This window comes from Anabas testudineus, chromosome 1, assembly GCF_900324465.2.
Source record: "Anabas testudineus chromosome 1, fAnaTes1.2, whole genome shotgun sequence".
Lineage (NCBI taxonomy): Eukaryota > Metazoa > Chordata > Actinopteri > Anabantiformes > Anabantidae > Anabas > Anabas testudineus.
Genome location: NC_046610.1, coordinates 322,501 through 340,254, shown reverse-complemented (window position 1 = coordinate 340,254; position 17,754 = coordinate 322,501). Strand labels below are relative to the sequence as shown.

General features: G+C 45.2%; 1 protein-coding gene across 1 annotated transcript in view; it reads left to right on the top strand.

Moving 5' to 3' along the window:
- Positions 1–6,808: 6,808 nt before the first annotated feature.
- capn2l (calpain 2, (m/II) large subunit, like) overlaps positions 6,809–17,754 on the top strand; it is an 11,408-nt gene continuing 462 nt past the window's right edge. Inside the window, exons 1-21 of the mRNA XM_026359353.1 lie at positions 6,809–7,173; positions 8,311–8,380; positions 9,898–10,019; positions 10,181–10,314; positions 11,114–11,282; positions 11,698–11,781; positions 11,956–12,041; positions 12,615–12,689; positions 12,778–12,938; positions 13,065–13,234; positions 13,579–13,590; positions 13,715–13,926; positions 14,566–14,602; positions 15,044–15,109; positions 15,196–15,253; positions 15,340–15,404; positions 15,635–15,703; positions 15,928–16,006; positions 16,549–16,665; positions 16,769–16,827; positions 17,444–17,754. The exon at positions 17,444–17,754 is cut by the window's right edge and continues 462 nt beyond it. Of these exons, the coding sequence (XP_026215138.1) occupies positions 6,937–7,173; positions 8,311–8,380; positions 9,898–10,019; positions 10,181–10,314; positions 11,114–11,282; positions 11,698–11,781; positions 11,956–12,041; positions 12,615–12,689; positions 12,778–12,938; positions 13,065–13,234; positions 13,579–13,590; positions 13,715–13,926; positions 14,566–14,602; positions 15,044–15,109; positions 15,196–15,253; positions 15,340–15,404; positions 15,635–15,703; positions 15,928–16,006; positions 16,549–16,665; positions 16,769–16,827; positions 17,444–17,467 (2,106 nt within the window). The 5' untranslated portion in view covers positions 6,809–6,936 and the 3' untranslated portion in view covers positions 17,468–17,754. The remainder of the gene's footprint in view (positions 7,174–8,310; positions 8,381–9,897; positions 10,020–10,180; positions 10,315–11,113; positions 11,283–11,697; positions 11,782–11,955; positions 12,042–12,614; positions 12,690–12,777; positions 12,939–13,064; positions 13,235–13,578; positions 13,591–13,714; positions 13,927–14,565; positions 14,603–15,043; positions 15,110–15,195; positions 15,254–15,339; positions 15,405–15,634; positions 15,704–15,927; positions 16,007–16,548; positions 16,666–16,768; positions 16,828–17,443) is intronic.

Sequence of the window (17,754 nt, the reverse complement as noted above, 5' to 3'; positions counted from 1 at the left end):
TTTCGAGCATGTTCCCTGTTGCTCGTCAGCTAAATATGAGATCACATCAAACATTTTACAGAAATTGTAAAGAATTTATTGAGAAGTACAAATGTGTGTCCCAGACCCCGGGTTATCATCCCCAGAGGATTACCTGGATCAGGTGTTTTCTCCCAACTTCTGAGTTAATGAACCTGCCTGATCCAGGTAATCAGCTGGTCTTGTTGAAAAATAAAGGCACATAAAACTCACATAAATCAATGCTCGTTGGTTTGGCTCAGCAGTCTTCCTTCTTCCTTTGAGGGTCTCCAGCTGATGGTTTTGCTTGTAGTCAGTGAACATTGTCATTGTAACACAGGGTGGACCATAGAGTCTTAAAATAAACTAAAGATATTATTAAGTTATTAACAGCAGACCATGCTACAAGTAACAACACTTGAAGAACCTGCACATTTGTTGTGAGCAAAATGTTTGTGGAGGCTCAGCATCCTTCAGGATCCCTTTGTTTTTCAGCATCTTGCTCAACATGACAAACTAAAAAGGAGAAAAATGTGTGTTTCAGTATTGATTGTGTTTAACTAAAACACCATCAACTGAATGAATAGCTATAACTGTCACATATACAATGCAGTACTGCTGTTGAACTCAGCATTCAGCATCACAGGTAACAGCAGCATGAGCTGTTGTAAAAAAACAGGCTCAGTAGAACTCATCTTCTTCCCATTGTGCCCCCATCATATCCACGTGATGCATGAGTGCTTTCACAGTTATCTTTACATTTCATATCTGCTAATGCAGCTTTATTCACCATTTTCCAATGGACTACTTCCTCTGTACTGTTACTGTCTGCTGATTTCCATGCTTTGACCTGCACAGAGACTTTCTGTTTCACTCTTATCTGCTGAACTTCTGCCTCTCGCTTCATTATCTCAACACACAACGTCTATGAAGATTCTCAGTCATCCAGGTGTTATCTGTAACTGGACTTCCTGCTTTGCCTGCTCCACACATTCCATATTCATGTTCCCTATCACATCGTGCACATTTGCATTTGTATAGCGCCAATTTACACCAGAAGTTACCTCAAGGCACTTTACAGTTTAAGGTTTAAGACCTTACAGAAAATATTTATACAAAAAATTATAGAGAAAACCCAACAATCCCATTTGAGCAAGCTTTAGGCAACAGTGGAGAAGAAAAACTCCCTATAGAGGAAGAATAAGACAACAACAAGCAGCAAGAACAACATTGGGCAGGTCAACTGGATTCTGGAGATGTACAGCTCCAGGCCGAGGATACCTGCAGAAAAGTACAGAGAGAGGGAGACAGAGAGGAGGAAACACAACTACAAGAGAGAGAAGACACAAAGTTAATGACATGAGATGGTGGAATTTGAATGGATAGAGGAGAAAGGAGAGAGGAGAGGAGCTCAGTTTATCAGTAGAGGTCCCCCAGCAGACTAACCTATAGCAGCAGAAGTAAGAGATGGTTCAGAGTCACCTGATCCATCTCTAACTATAAATTTATAAAAAAGGAAAGTTTGAAGTCTAGTCTTAAATGTGGAGAGGGTGTCTGCCTCCAGAACCTGAACTGGGAGCAAATGGAGAGAAGCTAACGTAGGAGAAATATGATCTCTCTTACTAATTCCAGTCAGAACTCTGGCTGCAGCATTTTGGATTAACTGGAGGCTTTTTAATGAGTTATTGGGACATCCTATTAATAATGAATTAACTATAATTAAATATAACTAATTAATCAATTGACTAGTTTCATAGATAAGTATAGCTGGGTATCATCTGCATAACAATGGAAATTTATAGAGTGTTTCCTAATAATATTGCCTAAATGGGACATATATAAAGTGAAAAGAATCGGTAAAAGCACAGGTCCCTGTGGAACTCCATAGCTGACTTTGCTGTGCATGGAAGACTCATCATTAACGTGTACAAACTGAAATCTATCCGATAGATACGATTTAAACCACTCTAGTGCTGTTCCTTTGATTCCAATGACATGTTCCAGTCTGTGTAATAAAATGTTGTGATCTATAGTGTCGAATGCAGCACTAAGAGACATGTTGATGGTTTAGAGGAATTAATTACTGAAATTAATTCAGAATAATCTACGGGGAGGAAGCAGTCTAAGTACGAGTGTTGCAGATGAATCTAGAGTTGTTGTACAATCCATGCTATATGCAGGGAGGATCTGATCAATTTTTTCTCTAATAGTTATGATTTTATTTGTAAAGAAATTCATGAAGTCATTGCTGCTGAGAGTTGAGGGAATACTAGGGTCAACCGAGCTATGACTCTTTGTCAGCCTGGCTACAGTGCTGAAAAGAAACCTGGGGTTGTTCTTATTTGCCTCTATTAAAGAGGAGTAATATGAAGTTCTAGCTTTACGGAGGGCTTTTTTATATATTATTAAACTATCTTTCCAGGCAATATTCATCTAAATTGGTGGAACGCCACCTCCTTTCCAACTTACGTGATTTCTGCTTTAAGCTACGGATTTGTGAATTGTACCATGGAGCTAACTTCCTCTGACTGACTAACTTCTTTTTCAGAGGAGCAACAGTATCGAGTATTGTTCCAAGTGAAGCACCAGTACTATTAACAAGATAGTCCACTTGTGCTGGAGTAACATTGAAATAACTGCCTTCCTCTGTGTTGGTACATGGCTCTGAAATAAAAGATGGAATCAGTTCCTTAAATTTGTCAACAGCATTTTCACATAAACATCTACTGTAGTGAATCTTATCAGTAGGTTTAGTAAAGTCTGGTACTGTAAATTCAAATGTAATTAAGAAATGGTCAGATAAAAGAGGGTTTTGGGGAAAAACTATTAACTGATCAACTTCCACACCGTATGTCATAATAAGATCAAGGGTGTGATTAAAACAGTGAGTGGGTTTATTTACATTTTGGGTAAAACCAATGGAGTCTAATAGTGAATTAAATGCAGTGTTGAGGCAGTTATCATCAACATCTACATGGATATTAAAGTCACCCACTATAATGACTTTATCTGCACTAAGAACTAAATCAGATAGAAACTCTGAGAATTCAGTTAAAAACTCAGAGTAAGGGACAGGAGGACGGTACACAATAACAAACAGGACTGGTTTTTGATTTTTCCAGTTAGGATCAGAGAGGCTAAGAGTGAGGCTCTCAAATGAATTCAAACTATGTTTAGGTCTGGGGTTGATTAACAAACTTGAGTGGAAGATTGCTGCTACTCCTCCACCCCGACCTGTGCTTCTAGGAACATGATAATTAACATGACTTGAGGGGGTCGACTCATTCAGAGAGACATATTCATCCTGCTGCAGCCAGGTTTCAGTAAGACAGAATAAGTCTATTTGATGGTCAATTATCAAATCATTTACTAAGAGGGATTTAGACGAGAGAGATCTGATATTTAACAGTCCACATTTGATTGTTTTCTTGTTATTTTGTTCTAAGAGAGGAGTCGTCTTTATTTTTATTAGGTTTTTATGAATTACTCCTCTTGTGTTAGTTTTAGATATAAATAATTTAGGTACTCGGGGAGCAGACACTGTCTCTATGGGGTTATGGTAGTTTTGGGGGGTGACGGCTGTAAGGAAGCTGCAGAGAGGTGTGTAAGACTGCGTCTCTGCGTCCTGGGCTCCACTCTGACATGTCAGGGTTTAGGTCGTCTGATAAACTCTGTCATATTTCTAGAGAGTTGAGACGCACCATCTAAAGTGGGATGGATGCCGTCTCTTCTAATCAGCCCAGGTTTTCTCCAAAACGTTTTCCAATTGTCTATGTAGCCCACGTTGTTAGCGGGACACCACTTAGACAGCCAGCGGTTGAATGACGTCATGCGGCTAAACATGTCGTCACTGGTCAGATTGGGAAGGGGCCCAGAGAAAACTACGGAGTCCGACATCGTTTTAGCAAAGTGAATGAATATACATTTATTGTGTCATACAGCAGATAGAAACTAACTCAAAAGAAACTCCTCGCACCCGCTAATAATGTCACATCTCAGATTCAGGCCGACGCAGTGACCTGTTCTCACCTGTCGTATCAGACTTTTTCTAGAGACGTCTAACTGTTAATAAAAGGACATTAAATCATCAAATGCGTTTGATTCTCAGCTTCATCAGAACAGGAACCAGCACACCGCTCCAAATCCGGATCTGATTTTTCCAGCTGCTTGGAAAGTTTTTGTTTTTCCAGCAGAGGATCCCATCTCCCCACTAAACTAACTCTTCTGTTACGAACGGACTAACAGGACAAACGAGTAAGAACAAAAAGACACATTTATTTAAAAAAAGGGCAGGGGACACAGGAAACTACACAAAACAACAAAGTGTCAAGTTAAAGAGACCAAAAACGCTGTAGCAACATACAAACAAAACCATAACCTGACATACAAAGTAACAACTGAACCACTGTGGAAACACAGGCAAAAATACTAACTAGAAACTTAACACACTATTGAGAAGAACACAAAAACAAACTGACAAATAAAAAATACAAAGTGACAAACGAAAATCACTGCTTAAGGCAGGAGAAAACGAGAACAAACACAAAGCTAAGTGGACAATGTACCAACTAAAAACGCTGCCTAAACGCAGACCAAACAGTTTAAACTTACTTACAAAAACCGGACTGACAAACAAACACACAAACCGACCAGAGAGGTGAATGATCCGGAACAAACAAGACATGAACATGAACGACACGACAATGAACATGAACAAACCAGCAATGTACTGAGGACTGAGGGGTGCTTATAAACCAGAGGGATGACCAGGTGAAATGAGTCAGTAATAAGTCTGGTGTGTGGAGAGGGTGTGGCAGGAGGGTGAGACACAGAACAACACCAAACCAAACCAACAGACAGGAGCAGAGGGAGGAACTGTAACACTCTTCAATAATGCTGGTTAACTGTTTACACTGTTTACACTGTGCTTAAACTCTAAGCAACAAACTGTGGATCTTCCGTCTGCATTCTTACATAAATGATTGTGGACAGAGGATAATAAATCATAGACAGTATAGAATATTTACCTTTTATATTCTAAACTTTCCATACAGTTTGTAAAAATGATGTTAGACACAGATAGGACCGATCCGTCTTACTCACAGAGACTCTTTGCTCGTCTCAAGGTTTCTAACTGATTTCCACCAACATGAGGAAACTGAACCAGGTACTGAGGGCCTGAATGAAAAGGTCCTTAGAGACGTTCTTACAACCTTTTTTCATGTCCTCTGTCCGCTGATCTTATTTATTTTAGCAAGGGAAATACCTTCCCAACTAGCATCTTGTAAGAAGCTAGAGTAGAAAAGTCAGTTGCTCTGCTTCCCGGCAGCACTTCACTGGAAACTGCTTCAAGTGTTTATCTACTAATCAGACTCCGACATAACAGGAAGTTTCTTCCTGTAAATATTCAGCTTTTCCTCCACCTCTCCATCCACTGAGATTCCAGCTCTTGACCCCAGTAAAGAAGCAGCGTCAACAGGAGCATTTTCACTGATCTCTTTCACTGGTTGTAACTCATCTGAGCAACCTGAGCAGGTAACACACCTGTAGGGTGGGTGCATAAATCTGGGCCATGTGTTTGAAAGAAAATTTTGATCAACATTAAACTTGTGTTTTACTATTTTCACTGGAGAATGGAAACAGGACAACCACACAACAAGATGGATCAAGAACATTTACTTTATTAACAGTATACAAGTAGTACAAGCAGTACTTGTACTACTGTTAAAGTGAGAGTATATTGGATTTTAAATATTGTTGTGTTGTGTTCATCACTTTCATGTTGCAGTACATTTCAAGTCTGATCAGATGTGAATTAATGTGAATGATTCTGCTGTAAACTGGTTTAGTGATCTGGTTCTGAAACCGTGAGTGTGGATGTACAGTACAAATAAATCAAATCTGGACTTCGGAGCAGTACTGGAGAAGCTGATCCCACCACACAGTACTGCAGTTGTACACAGATATAAAGACGCCTTTGAGTGTTTATTTGCCCAGCAGAGGAATGAGAGGGACAACATGGAACTGGGTTTAGGGTGGGTCCAGCTCCTGGATTCTGTAGAGTCGTGCCCCCTGCACATGTTGGAGCAGAGACACTTATTTCCTAGTTAAAGTTCATAAGTTGGTTACTGAAAAACCTCTGACAGGGTGGTGGTGGTGGTAATCAGGGTGGGGCTGAGGACTCCAGCCAGTCTGAGGGCGGAGCAGTGACGGAGGTCGAAGGAATTCAACTGTTTGTCAGAGTTTAGTTTCCAGAACAAAAACAAAAACCCTGCTCCACAGGAAGTCGAACAGCAGCCTTCACAATAAGAGCCTGTCTGTGCCACCCACTTCGGCTGGATGGACAGAATAACAGAAACACCTCTGACACAGGCCATGTGCAGTAGAAGAAGAAGTACTCGGATACTTTAGTGAAGTACGTACCAGTGCCTCAAATATTTCTTAGAGATAACACAAGTATCAAAAGTAAAAGTACCCATTGTTCCTGTAGAACACTGAGTAACTGAAGAATATTCCTGTCTGTAGGAGAACTGGAAATGCAACAAAACAGCAGTACAAGTACACAACAGCCTTAATTAAAACTGCTGTACTTAAAGTACAAGTAGGCCACCCTGAAACCTGAAGTTAAAGTACACGGATAAATGTTCATTATGTTCTTTCTGCTCATTTATTTTACGTCTCACTCGAGTTTAAAACGTGTTGAATGTTACATTTTCAAAAACTAAGAGCTGGAACGTTTCCAGCCTAATGGTTGTTTTTTTTATTTTGAAGGTACTCGCCGGAAATCTCCCTTGTCATTCTCTCTGTCTTGACTTGGTCTCTGAAATCTCTGCGGAGTGAACGCTCCCTTCCTGACATCCACCATCTCCATCCTGCAACTTTCGGCAGACTTTCCCAAACTTTCCAGGACCCTCGGCTCCCGGATCGAGACCCAGCATCATGTCGGGCATCGCGGCCACCCTGCAGCACCGCCGGGAGAAGAACCAGGGCGTCGGCTCGAACAGCCAGGCGGTGAAGTACCTGAACCAGGACTACGAAGTTCTGCGGCAGCGCTGCTTTGAGTCCGGCCAGCTGTTCCAGGACGAGACGTTCCCGGCGCTGCCCTCCTCCCTGGGCTTCAAGGAGCTGGGCTCGGCCTCCTACAAGACCCGGGGTGTGACCTGGAAGAGACCCACGGTCAGTTAAGATTAAAACGCCAACTTTTCTAGCGAGGTTCTGTTTAGACTCTCTGGCCATCACATGATTATTACTCGTCTCGCCAGACGCCATTAGAAAAACCGTGAATTTAAACTTTTTGACAAACTTTATAGACTTCACCAGGTTCAATAAACGCAACATTTCTGCTGTAAAAGACTTTATTTGTTGGAGCTGATCACTCTGGACTCGTCCTGGGTTGAACAGCAGTTCCTGGCTCCGCTCCAGACCTCAGTGACTCACATGGAAAAATCTGCAGAGCAAAAGAAAAACAGTTGAAAACTAAATCAGCTGATGGCCATGACCCCTGCTGCTTCTAAAAATCTCATGTTTAATAAATGGAGTTTGGTTCGAGGTGTGCAGAAGCCGGTGATGTTATTGTGACAGATGTGAGGAGTCCAGTTCAGGCTAGTTCCTCTCAGAGATCTGGTTTCTGGATCTGGACGAAAACCAGCTCAAATGACAGACCTGCAGCTGTTCAGGTGACAGAAACCTGATCCTCTTTCTTTTTCAGAGACACACCCAGCTCCACGTTCTCAGTGGGAGCTGTGGTTAAACTGGGCGACTCCCAGTATAATGAGGGTCGAGGAGCTGCCGAATGACTCAGGATCAGGGTCTCAGGGTCTCGGGGTCTCAAAAATCTCCTCAAATGAATACTTGAAATTTTAAGCAGAAATGTTTGACAGGTCGCTAAAGAAGAAGAAGAAGATGAGCTGGACCTCAGTGAGCCGACAGGACAGAGACAGAGCAGGATTCACTCTGACAACATTTGGACACTTTTCTGTGAGATTTTGTCGGACGTGATCGCAGCAGGTTGGTGACTGTCTGTTGATCCTAGAACCAGTCCGTAGACCCTGAACCGTGGGACCTCAGTGTGATGAGGTCAGAGAAGGAGGCTGCTGAATGATGTTAACCTCTGTCCGCAGCCTCTCGTTGAGCAAAACAGGAAGTTTGGTCACTTGGGTGGTTTGGCAGCAGCTGCTAGATTCGGTCTTCAGAACGTCAGAACGTGATTCGATACTGTAGGAAAGTCGGAGAACCAGCTCGTTTTCATGGGTTAGGGTTAGAACTGACGTGTGTGACCTCACCTGAGTTGTGTTGTCTGTGCTTTCTGTGCAGGAGTTGACCTCTGACCCTGAGTTCATCGTCTCTGGAGCCACGAGGACCGACATCTGTCAGGGAGCTCTGGGTGAGAACCAGCAACACAACGGCAGACGCAGTTCCGTCAAAGTCCAAATGCTGTAAACACAGTGACTTTCAGACGCTTCAGCAGAATCTGGTCTCTGGAACAGGTTCCGAGCAGAATCTGGTCTCTGGAACAGGTTCCGAGCAGAATCTGGTCTCTGGAACAGGTTTCGAGCTTCTAGTGCTGTGGGCCAGGTTTTAGTTAGTCCTGAATCTACCAGGGTTAATTAGGTGGATTCAGGTCGGGTCACCGACTGGACCACTGCACAACTCTTCCCATCTTTAGTTCCTGCAGCACCATGAACGAGTCCGGGCTCATTATACAGCCGCACACCTCCACTTTCTAACACCTCCACTTTCTAACGCCTCCACCTGTCAACACCTCCACTTGCTAAGCCTCTACCTGTCAACGCCTCCACTTTCTAACGCCTCCACCTGTCAACACCTCCACTTGCTAAGCCTCTACCTGTCAACACCTCCACTTTCTAACACCTCCACCTGTCAACACCTCCACTTTCTAACACCTCCACCTGTCAACACCTCCACTTTCTAACACCTCCACTTTCTAACGCCTCCACCTGTCAACACCTCCACTTGCTAAGCCTCTACCTGTCAACGCCTCCACTTTCTAACGCCTCCACCTGTCAACACCTCCACTTGCTAAGCCTCTACCTGTCAACGCCTCCACTTTCTAACGCCTCCACCTGTCAACACCTCCACTTTCTAACGCCTCCACCTGTCAACACATCCACTTGCTAACACCTCCACCTGTCAACACCTCCACTTTCTAACACCTCCACCTGTCAACACCTCCACTTTCTAACGCCTCCACCTGTCAACGCCTCCACTTTCTAACACCTCCACTTTCCAACACCTCCACCTGTCAACGCCTCCACTTTCTAACGCCTCCACCTGTCAACACCTCCACTTGCTAAGCCTCTACCTGTCAACGCCTCCACTTTCTAACGCCTCCACCTGTCAACACCTCCACTTTCTAACGCCTCCACCTGTCAACACCTCCACTTGCTAACACCTCCACCTGTCAACACCTCCACTTTCTAACACCTCCACCTGTCAACACCTCCACTTTCTAACACCTCCACCTGTCAACACCTCCACTTGCTAACACCTCCACCTGTCAACGCCTCCACTTTCTAACACCTCCACTTTCCAACACCTCCACCTGTCAACGCCTCCACTTTCTAACGCCTCCACCTGTCAACACCTCCACTTGCTAAGCCTCTACCTGTCAACACCTCCACTTTCCAACACCTCCACCTGTCAACGCCTCCACTTTCTAACACCTCCACCTGTCAACACCTCCACTTTCTAACACCTCCACCTGTCAACACCTCCACTTTCTAACACCTCCACCTGTCAACACCTCCACTTTCTAACACCTCCACCTGTCAACACCTCCACTTTCTAACACCTCCACCTGTCAACACCTCCACTTGCTAACACCTCCACTTTCTAACACCTCCACCTGTCAACACCTCCACCTCCTCTGTCATTATACAGGTGACTGCTGGCTGCTCGCAGCCATCGCCTCTCTGACCCTGAACCAAGAGGTTCTGACCCGAGTCGTTCCACATGGACAGAGCTTCAAGAAAGGAGAGTACGCCGGTATCTTCCACTTCCAGGTACAAATACACAAATACCTGGTACTAGTAGCAGATATTTCCAAATATTCAGGAACTTAGCAGGGACATAAATAATTTTTGAAGTACAAGTACACATATATACAGTAACTGGGTAAAAGTTGGGGATATGATATCGCCATGGATACTGCCTGTCTCTGCAGTTCTGGCAGTTCGGGGAGTGGGTGGACGTGGTGATTGACGACCGGCTGCCGGTCAAAGACGGAGAGCTGATGTTCGTCCACTCGGCTGAAGGCAGCGAGTTCTGGAGCGCCCTGCTGGAGAAGGCTTATGCCAAGTAAGATGCTGAGATATATGTCAAGTCAAGTCAAGAAGCTTTATTGTCATTCCAACCACATATAGCTGAAGCAGTACATAGTGAAATGAGACAACGTTTCTCCAGAACCATGGTTCTACATAAGATGGTAACAAGACAGAACATGGGGCTGAGGACTGCTAAGTAGTCCTAGCCAGATAAAGTGCATCCTGTGCAACCAAGTGCAAACAGTGCAAGAACACAAAGAGAAAGTGCAGACAGACGTCAGAAGTGCAAAAACAGAAACACAAAACAGCAGCGACCAGTAGCTGAAATGTACACTTTACATCTGAGGTACTATAAAAACGATGGTGGAAATTATGTGCAAGAACAGCATGTCAAATCCAGTGTGTGTGTGTTTATGTGTGTGCTCAGTTCAGTTTTTTGTGTGTGTGTTGAGGAGCCTGATGGCTTGAGGGAAGAAGCTGTTCAACACTCGTTGGGCGTTCTGCACGTCGCTGATAGCTCCATGTAGTTCACCCAACGCCTCTTTGGCATTAACACCAGGAGGGATGTAAACTCCATATATATGTGTATATATCAATCAACAGTCGCTGCCTTGCTCACCTGAAGTGACAAAAAGACGTTGTCAGACCAGAACAGATGTGATGAGGAGACTGAATCTGTCTCACACCTCCACCACCCTGTCCTTGTGGTTGAACAGCTTCAACTGCTGCTTTTATTCACATAGCGGTCGAGGGTGGAATCAAACATCAGTTTTCTTTTCCAATCTGCGCTCCGTTTGTAGAGACCTGCTTACTGACGGGAGGTGTCATTGCAGGTTGAACGGTTGTTACGAGGCTCTGTCCGGAGGAAGCACCACTGAGGGCTTCGAGGATTTCACCGGAGGGATCGCTGAAGTCCACGAGCTGAGGCAACCCAGTCCACATCTGTTCCACGTCATCGAGAAAGCTCTGTGCCGAGGATCCCTGATGGGCTGCTCCATAGACGTAAGACCAGGGTCAGGTGCTGGACTCTAAATCCTTAGGTCCACACACACCTGTCCAGTAAGAGAACAGCACAGAAAGACGAGGCAGAAGGTTACGATGATGGTGCAGGGAGGTCAGAATCCAAAGAGGTTCAGTTTACTGTGGAGTTGAACACTAAACACACTAAAGTAGTGAAATCTTTCAAAACGTCTGCACAGTTAAAAGCAAAGAGACAAATGTGGAGAGTGAGTTATTGAACGTTGGTGCTGCTCGACATGAAGCTGAGCCCAAACTCAGAATGAATAATCAAATATATCAGAGTGAATCAAAGTTTAATGGTGTATCATGGATACTGGATGGTGTAGTAACATGGGGTAAATGTACTGCAGCTGTAGTACTGTGATGGTACTGCACTGATTGTCTGGTTCTCTTTCAGATCACGAGCTCAGCGGAGTCGGAGGCGATCACCTCTCAGAAGCTGGTGAAAGGCCACGCCTACTCTGTGACAGGTGTAGCTGAGGTGAGTGGACTCGTGTCACAACGTGTAACTACATTTCACACGAGTCCTGTGAGAGCAGCAGCAGCAGAAACACCTGTCCTCAGCTCACCTGAGGAGGTTCCTTAGAGCGATGAGCAGGCCTGTTATCCAATCAGGAGTAACACTGTGGTCTGCGCTGTGTGTGATTGGCTGCAGGTGGACTACCGTGGTAACAAGGAGAAGCTGATCCGGATCAGGAACCCCTGGGGTCAAGTGGAGTGGACCGGAGCCTGGAGCGACAAGTAGGTAACGCTGATCTGTCATCATCAGCAGGTGTGGGAGCAGGTGGAGGTCTTTGGGTACATGAGTACTTTAAGGGTTCTGAGAGGACATGTGTAGTCCATGAGTACAGAGTGTGCAGTACTGGATGCTTCGGGCTGTTTTAGCAGCTGCTGAACAAAATGATTAATCCACTTTGGAGCAGGTTAACGTGTTAACACCTGGAGCTAAGCCAGCTCATCCCTTCTGTGAGTGTGAGCCACCACAGATGAGTGATGGACCACACGCATCCTGGAGGAAATTCAAACGTTTTGCAGCAACTTAGGTGAAAACCTTTCTCCAGCCAAGTGCAGCGTGACCATGTGACTCACTGGTTTGAGTCAGTTCCACTTCCTGAGGAAATCCTCGCTCCACAATAAGACTGCAGAAGTTTCCCTCAGTATCAACCAGTGGTCTGCAGTCAGATTTACAAGCTAAAGACATGTTTAACCCTAACCCTGACTTCTGTATGTCCATTTATTAACTGTGTCACAGTACTAAAAGCGTGGAAACTGGACTGTGTTTAACAGCATTGTGGACTTTTTGTTCTCCGACAGCTCGATGCAGTGGCGTTACGTCAGCGATGAGGACAGAGAGCGTCTGAGTCACCGCTCAGAGGACGGAGAGTTCTGGTAAAACTTTTTCCTTCCTTTCTCCAAACTGTCTGAACTTCACCCACAGGTCCTGTGGTTGAAGTGAACCCTCCTCTTTGTCTTCCAGGATGTCTTTCTCTGACTTCCTGCGTCAGTACTCCCGGCTAGAGATCTGTAACCTGACGCCTGACGCTCTGACCGATGACTCCCTGTCTAAGTGGGCTCTGTCCAAGTTTGAGGGCAACTGGAGGCGAGGTTCCACCGCAGGAGGCTGCAGGAACTATCCCAGTGAGCGATCCTGCTGCACGAAGATCATTTCCAGTCATTTGTTTTAGATACATACAGTAACCAATCATTACCTCAGACCTCAAGTTCAGCAGCAGACCTCTCTGACTGTGTGTTTGTGACTCACAGACACGTTCTGGATGAACCCTCAGTTCGTGATCAAGCTTGACGAGGAGGACGACGACCCAGATGACGGAGAGGCCGGCTGCACCTTCGTGGTCGGTCTGATCCAGAAGAACCGCAGGCGCTTGAGGAAGATGGGGGAGGACATGCACACTATCGGCTTCGCCATCTACGAGGTGAGGACGGAAGTTGTTGAAAGAGTCTCCCTGTTTCTCCTCTAGCCTACGTCTTCTGACAAAGAACACATTTAGTTTACTCAGAGGAAACAGGAGGATGCACAAAGCCTCTGTATGAACTGTGGCCTCATTCACACTGCTGCCATGACATTATGGTGGTAGAAGGTGTTACCCTGGCATGGGGTCCCTGCAGACCCTGGATTCTGCACCACTGCCACCATCCCAGACTGATCTAAGAGATTAGGTTTAGGAAGAGCGCCAGAGTTTAAAAGTCTTTTGTGCCTGTGCACTAGTGACGGGTTTCTGTCTGTGGGTTTAACACGTGGTTCTCTGCTCTGTTTCAGGTTCCTGATGAGGTATGAAGGTGTTCACGCTGGGTCTTCAGTCAGCTGCAGGACAGAGAGCTGCTCGTGTTTCTAAGCATGTCTTACGATTACCTGTGTCTCAGTCGGATCTGAAACTAACCCCCGTCTCCCTCAGGTCCACGGTCAGAGGAACGTCCACCTCAACAAGAACTTCTTCCTCAGCAGCGCCTCCACCGCTCGCTCAGAAACCTTCATCAACCTGAGAGAAGTCAGCAGCCGCTTCTGTCTGCCGCCCGGAGAGTATCTGATCGTCCCGTCCACCTTCGAACCGCAGAAGGACGGAGACTTCTGTGTCCGGGTCTTCTCTGAGAAACAGGCCGACTTCCAGTACGTCTTACTCCAACATCCAGCTACACTGTCCAGACTAGAGTCAAGAAACTGTTTTAGATAAGCTGACTGTGGAGAGAGTAGAGCTCAGTAAATCCAGTAGAACACATAACAACCCTCTCTCTATGAATGTTGGTGAGTCATTCAGGTCCTGGTTTCCCTGAAAGCGCTGTCTTCTTGAAGACATTCTGTTTTTTTGACTTTAGTGGAGTCATTCACACCTGCACGTTTGTTCAGGTCACGTGAGTCACTAGTGGATCAGAAACTGGACTTTAGTCAAACGCAACAACAGAGACTTGTCTGACAAAATACCCAGGCTGAGGTATGACAGGAAAACCAGCTCCTCAGTCCAGACGTAGCAGTCCATCTATACCTGTAAGACCCTAAGTCCACATTCTGGACAGAGATGGTTTGAAAGAGGAGTAAAGGACAACCTGTGAACACCTGGCTCTAACGAGGTGTGACTGACTCCACAGAGGTGAAATACTGAGAAACACACATGTAATAAGGACGGAGACACACAGATCACACAACCTGCATCAGTCAACATAAACATAAAACTAGTTCTTCCTGGTTACACAACCATCTGGTGCACGTCGGACCTGGTTTCTGTTTGACTTTCTGTGTTTGTTCCTGCAGAGAACTGGACAACCCCATCGAGAGCCGGGTGAAGAAGGTGAGCGGCGTTCAGATTCACCTGTCTGCGTGTTATTAATGTTACTGAAAGACACATTGAGAGGTGTTTTAGCCTCAGTTTGCAGTCGTGGGACGACAGACGAGTGTCCTTACAGACAAAGTCCTGCTTTAGAATCTGGCTCGCATTCAGAGTTTCAGGAGTTTAAGGAACCATTTTAGATAAACGTCCACAGTTCCCAGCTGCACTCTTACATTACATTCATTTATCAGATGATTTTGTGCTAAGCGACAATAAGGAACCTACAGGTCGAGATCATCCAAAAATCTCCAGTGTCCACACATGAAACGTGTTGAAGAAGATCAACACTTGTTCTGTGCTAGAATTAACGCTGCAGTGATAATGAAAATCTGTTCCTAGAACACATTCTGTATATTATAGTGAGTTTTAACTGGGGGAGCGTTGTCTTTCCTTTTGTGTCAGATTGAGATTACGGAGGATGACGTGGACGATCGCTTCAGGAGTCTGTTCAGGCAGCTGGCAGGAACGGTGAGCTGCTCGTATCAGCAGTAACCTGATCGATTCTAATATCTGCCTATTGATTTTAAACCAATACAAACACATTGTCTCTGCAGGACTGCGAGATCTGCGCCTTCGAGCTGCAGAAGATCCTCAACAAAGTGGTGACAAAACGTAAGAACCAGAAGGATAAAACGCTGCAGGCGAGGGTCTGAGGTCCAGATGCGAGTTAACCTGTTTAAACTGTTTGTCTGTGACAGGATCCGACATTAAGACAGACGGCTTCAGCATCGCAACCTGCCGCAACATGGTCAACATGCTGGACGTATCCTTCCGCCGCAGAAAGTAACACTGCTACAGACATACACAATATAAATATAGAAATGGAAATGTTCTGGATTTTCTGGAGTTCAGGTGAAAACTGCCAGATGAAGGCAAAAAACAACCCAGCAAACAGCAGGTTTAATGTCATAAAGTCAGTGGAAATGACTTGAAATGATTTACAGCTGTTTGAGATCCAGTCCATCAGTTTGAGTTCCTAAAGTAGTGCTGCAGAAAGACGGCAGTGGGAAACTGGGTCTGGTGGAGTTTAAAATCCTCTGGACGAAGATCGACACCTACCTGGTGAGTTTCCAATGGACTCGTTTGACTAAATCTCTGACTTTGACTGTTTCAAATATTGTCTGTGTGGATTCGAACTGGTGACAAGAACTCCCCATCACAGAGAAGCTCACTGCCCAAGTAGTGCGGCACTTATTCAGATGTTAGCTGTTGGTCAGATGTTCATGCTGACCCTCACCTGCTGAGGATGGTGCTGTGATGGGACCTGTTGTTGTTCTGTGTGGCAGAGTATTTACCGTCAGAAGGACGCCGACAATTCAGGGACGATGAGTTCCACAGAGATGAGGGCGGCAGTGGAGGAAGCTGGTAACACAACAACGCACACATCACTGTCACACACTCCCTCACTCTTAGACGCCAGGTGAGTGTTTCTGTTCATCCACGGTCTCACAGCGGGAATCCGGACTGTCGTAGACCTCCTGGACCCTGTGACAGGAAGCGCTGTTCTCCTTTTGACCTGGTAGAAACAGCAGCAGATGGTCCAACATGTTTTCATCACATTCTAACTTGTACCTTTCAGTGAACAATCTGGTCGTTCCCACCTTCACAACCTGAGACGTCCGATTTTTGATTTGTGCTGCAGCCACATGCTTTTATCTGTACTAATACTTTAAAAGATACACTGCAGCATGACTAATGAACTAGTGAATAAATACAGCGTTTAAAGCCAGAAAATATTTGAACATCATCAGTTTTTCATGTCTGTCCATCATCTGGTGCAGTGCGGACCTGAACCCGTTCCTGTTCAGTGGAGAGTTTGTGAGGACAGAAGCTTTTCTTCAATTGCCAACATACAAACTGACCAGGTTTAAACTGTCTGAACAGGTTCTGCTTTCTGTGTGATCCAGGTTTCAGTCTGAACAATCCGCTCCATCAGATCCTGGTGGCTCGTTACAGCGAATCAGATCTCACCATCGACTTCGACAACTTTGTGGGTTGTCTGGTTCGTCTGGAGACCATGTTCGGTGAGTCATGAGCAGAACCACGGGCCCCTGATGGACTGTGATTCAGGACAAACAGTCGATCCAGTGCGAATCTTCACATTAACCATTTTGTCTTTCCCCGCAGACGTGTTCCGCTCTCTGGACAAAGACAACTCTGGAACCATTGAGCTGAACCTTACGGAGGTGAGACCCTTCGTCCACAAACCACCTACAGTTGACTCAATTAAAACTAACAGATCTGAGTCTCACTGGACTGAACAGAAACTGAATCACAGCTGGTGATGGTCCTGACAGTCATCACGCCTCAGAAAAACTCCCAGAACCACTTTCCTCTGTGGTTGCTGTACGTCCTCAGTATCTGTAGAGAAACAATCTGCGGATCTGACGTCACAACAGCTTCAGGTTCAGCAGTAAAAACCTATTTAGTTTCAGCTCCTATTTCACAGTCGGCAGGTTCATCACAGCCGCTCAGTAACAGACTCTGGGTTTCATCTATTCTCTGGACAGCGGCTCCTGTGACTGGATCCCTGAAATATTTCTTTTCATATGATTTAGAGGAAATAATGAAAAAGTTACTAATTGATTTTCAGTCGACTGATTAAATTCAGTTTAGAGAGTTCAGACTCGGTGTTGTCTTGGAAAAGTATTAATTTGTGGAATAACCACAGCGGTCAGAGAAATGTAGTAAATCAAACATATACAGTAGTAAATACGCAAGTAAAATACCAGTAGTGTACTGGTATCGTTGGTTTGACTCCGACTCAGTATCTGACATAGTCTGATGTGCTTTTTCCCTCAGTGGCTCAACGTGTCTCTGCTCTGAAGAACCAGGACCATCGGGACTCAGACCCTCAGAGACCGACAGGCGAGCTGCAGCTAGAGATCACAGTTCATCATCATCATTTTATCTTACAGACACGACTCATGTGTCCGACTTTCACATTTATCCTCTGGTGACATAAAGAAACATGTCGGACCGGCAGGTGGAAACGAGTTCAGTTCTGATCAGTGTCTAATCTTTTTCTCTCCTGTGTTGATGAGCTGAGACCAGATGAAACAAGTTTTTACCTCCCCGAGTTTGTTGTTGTTGTTTTGAAAAGGATCATTTCT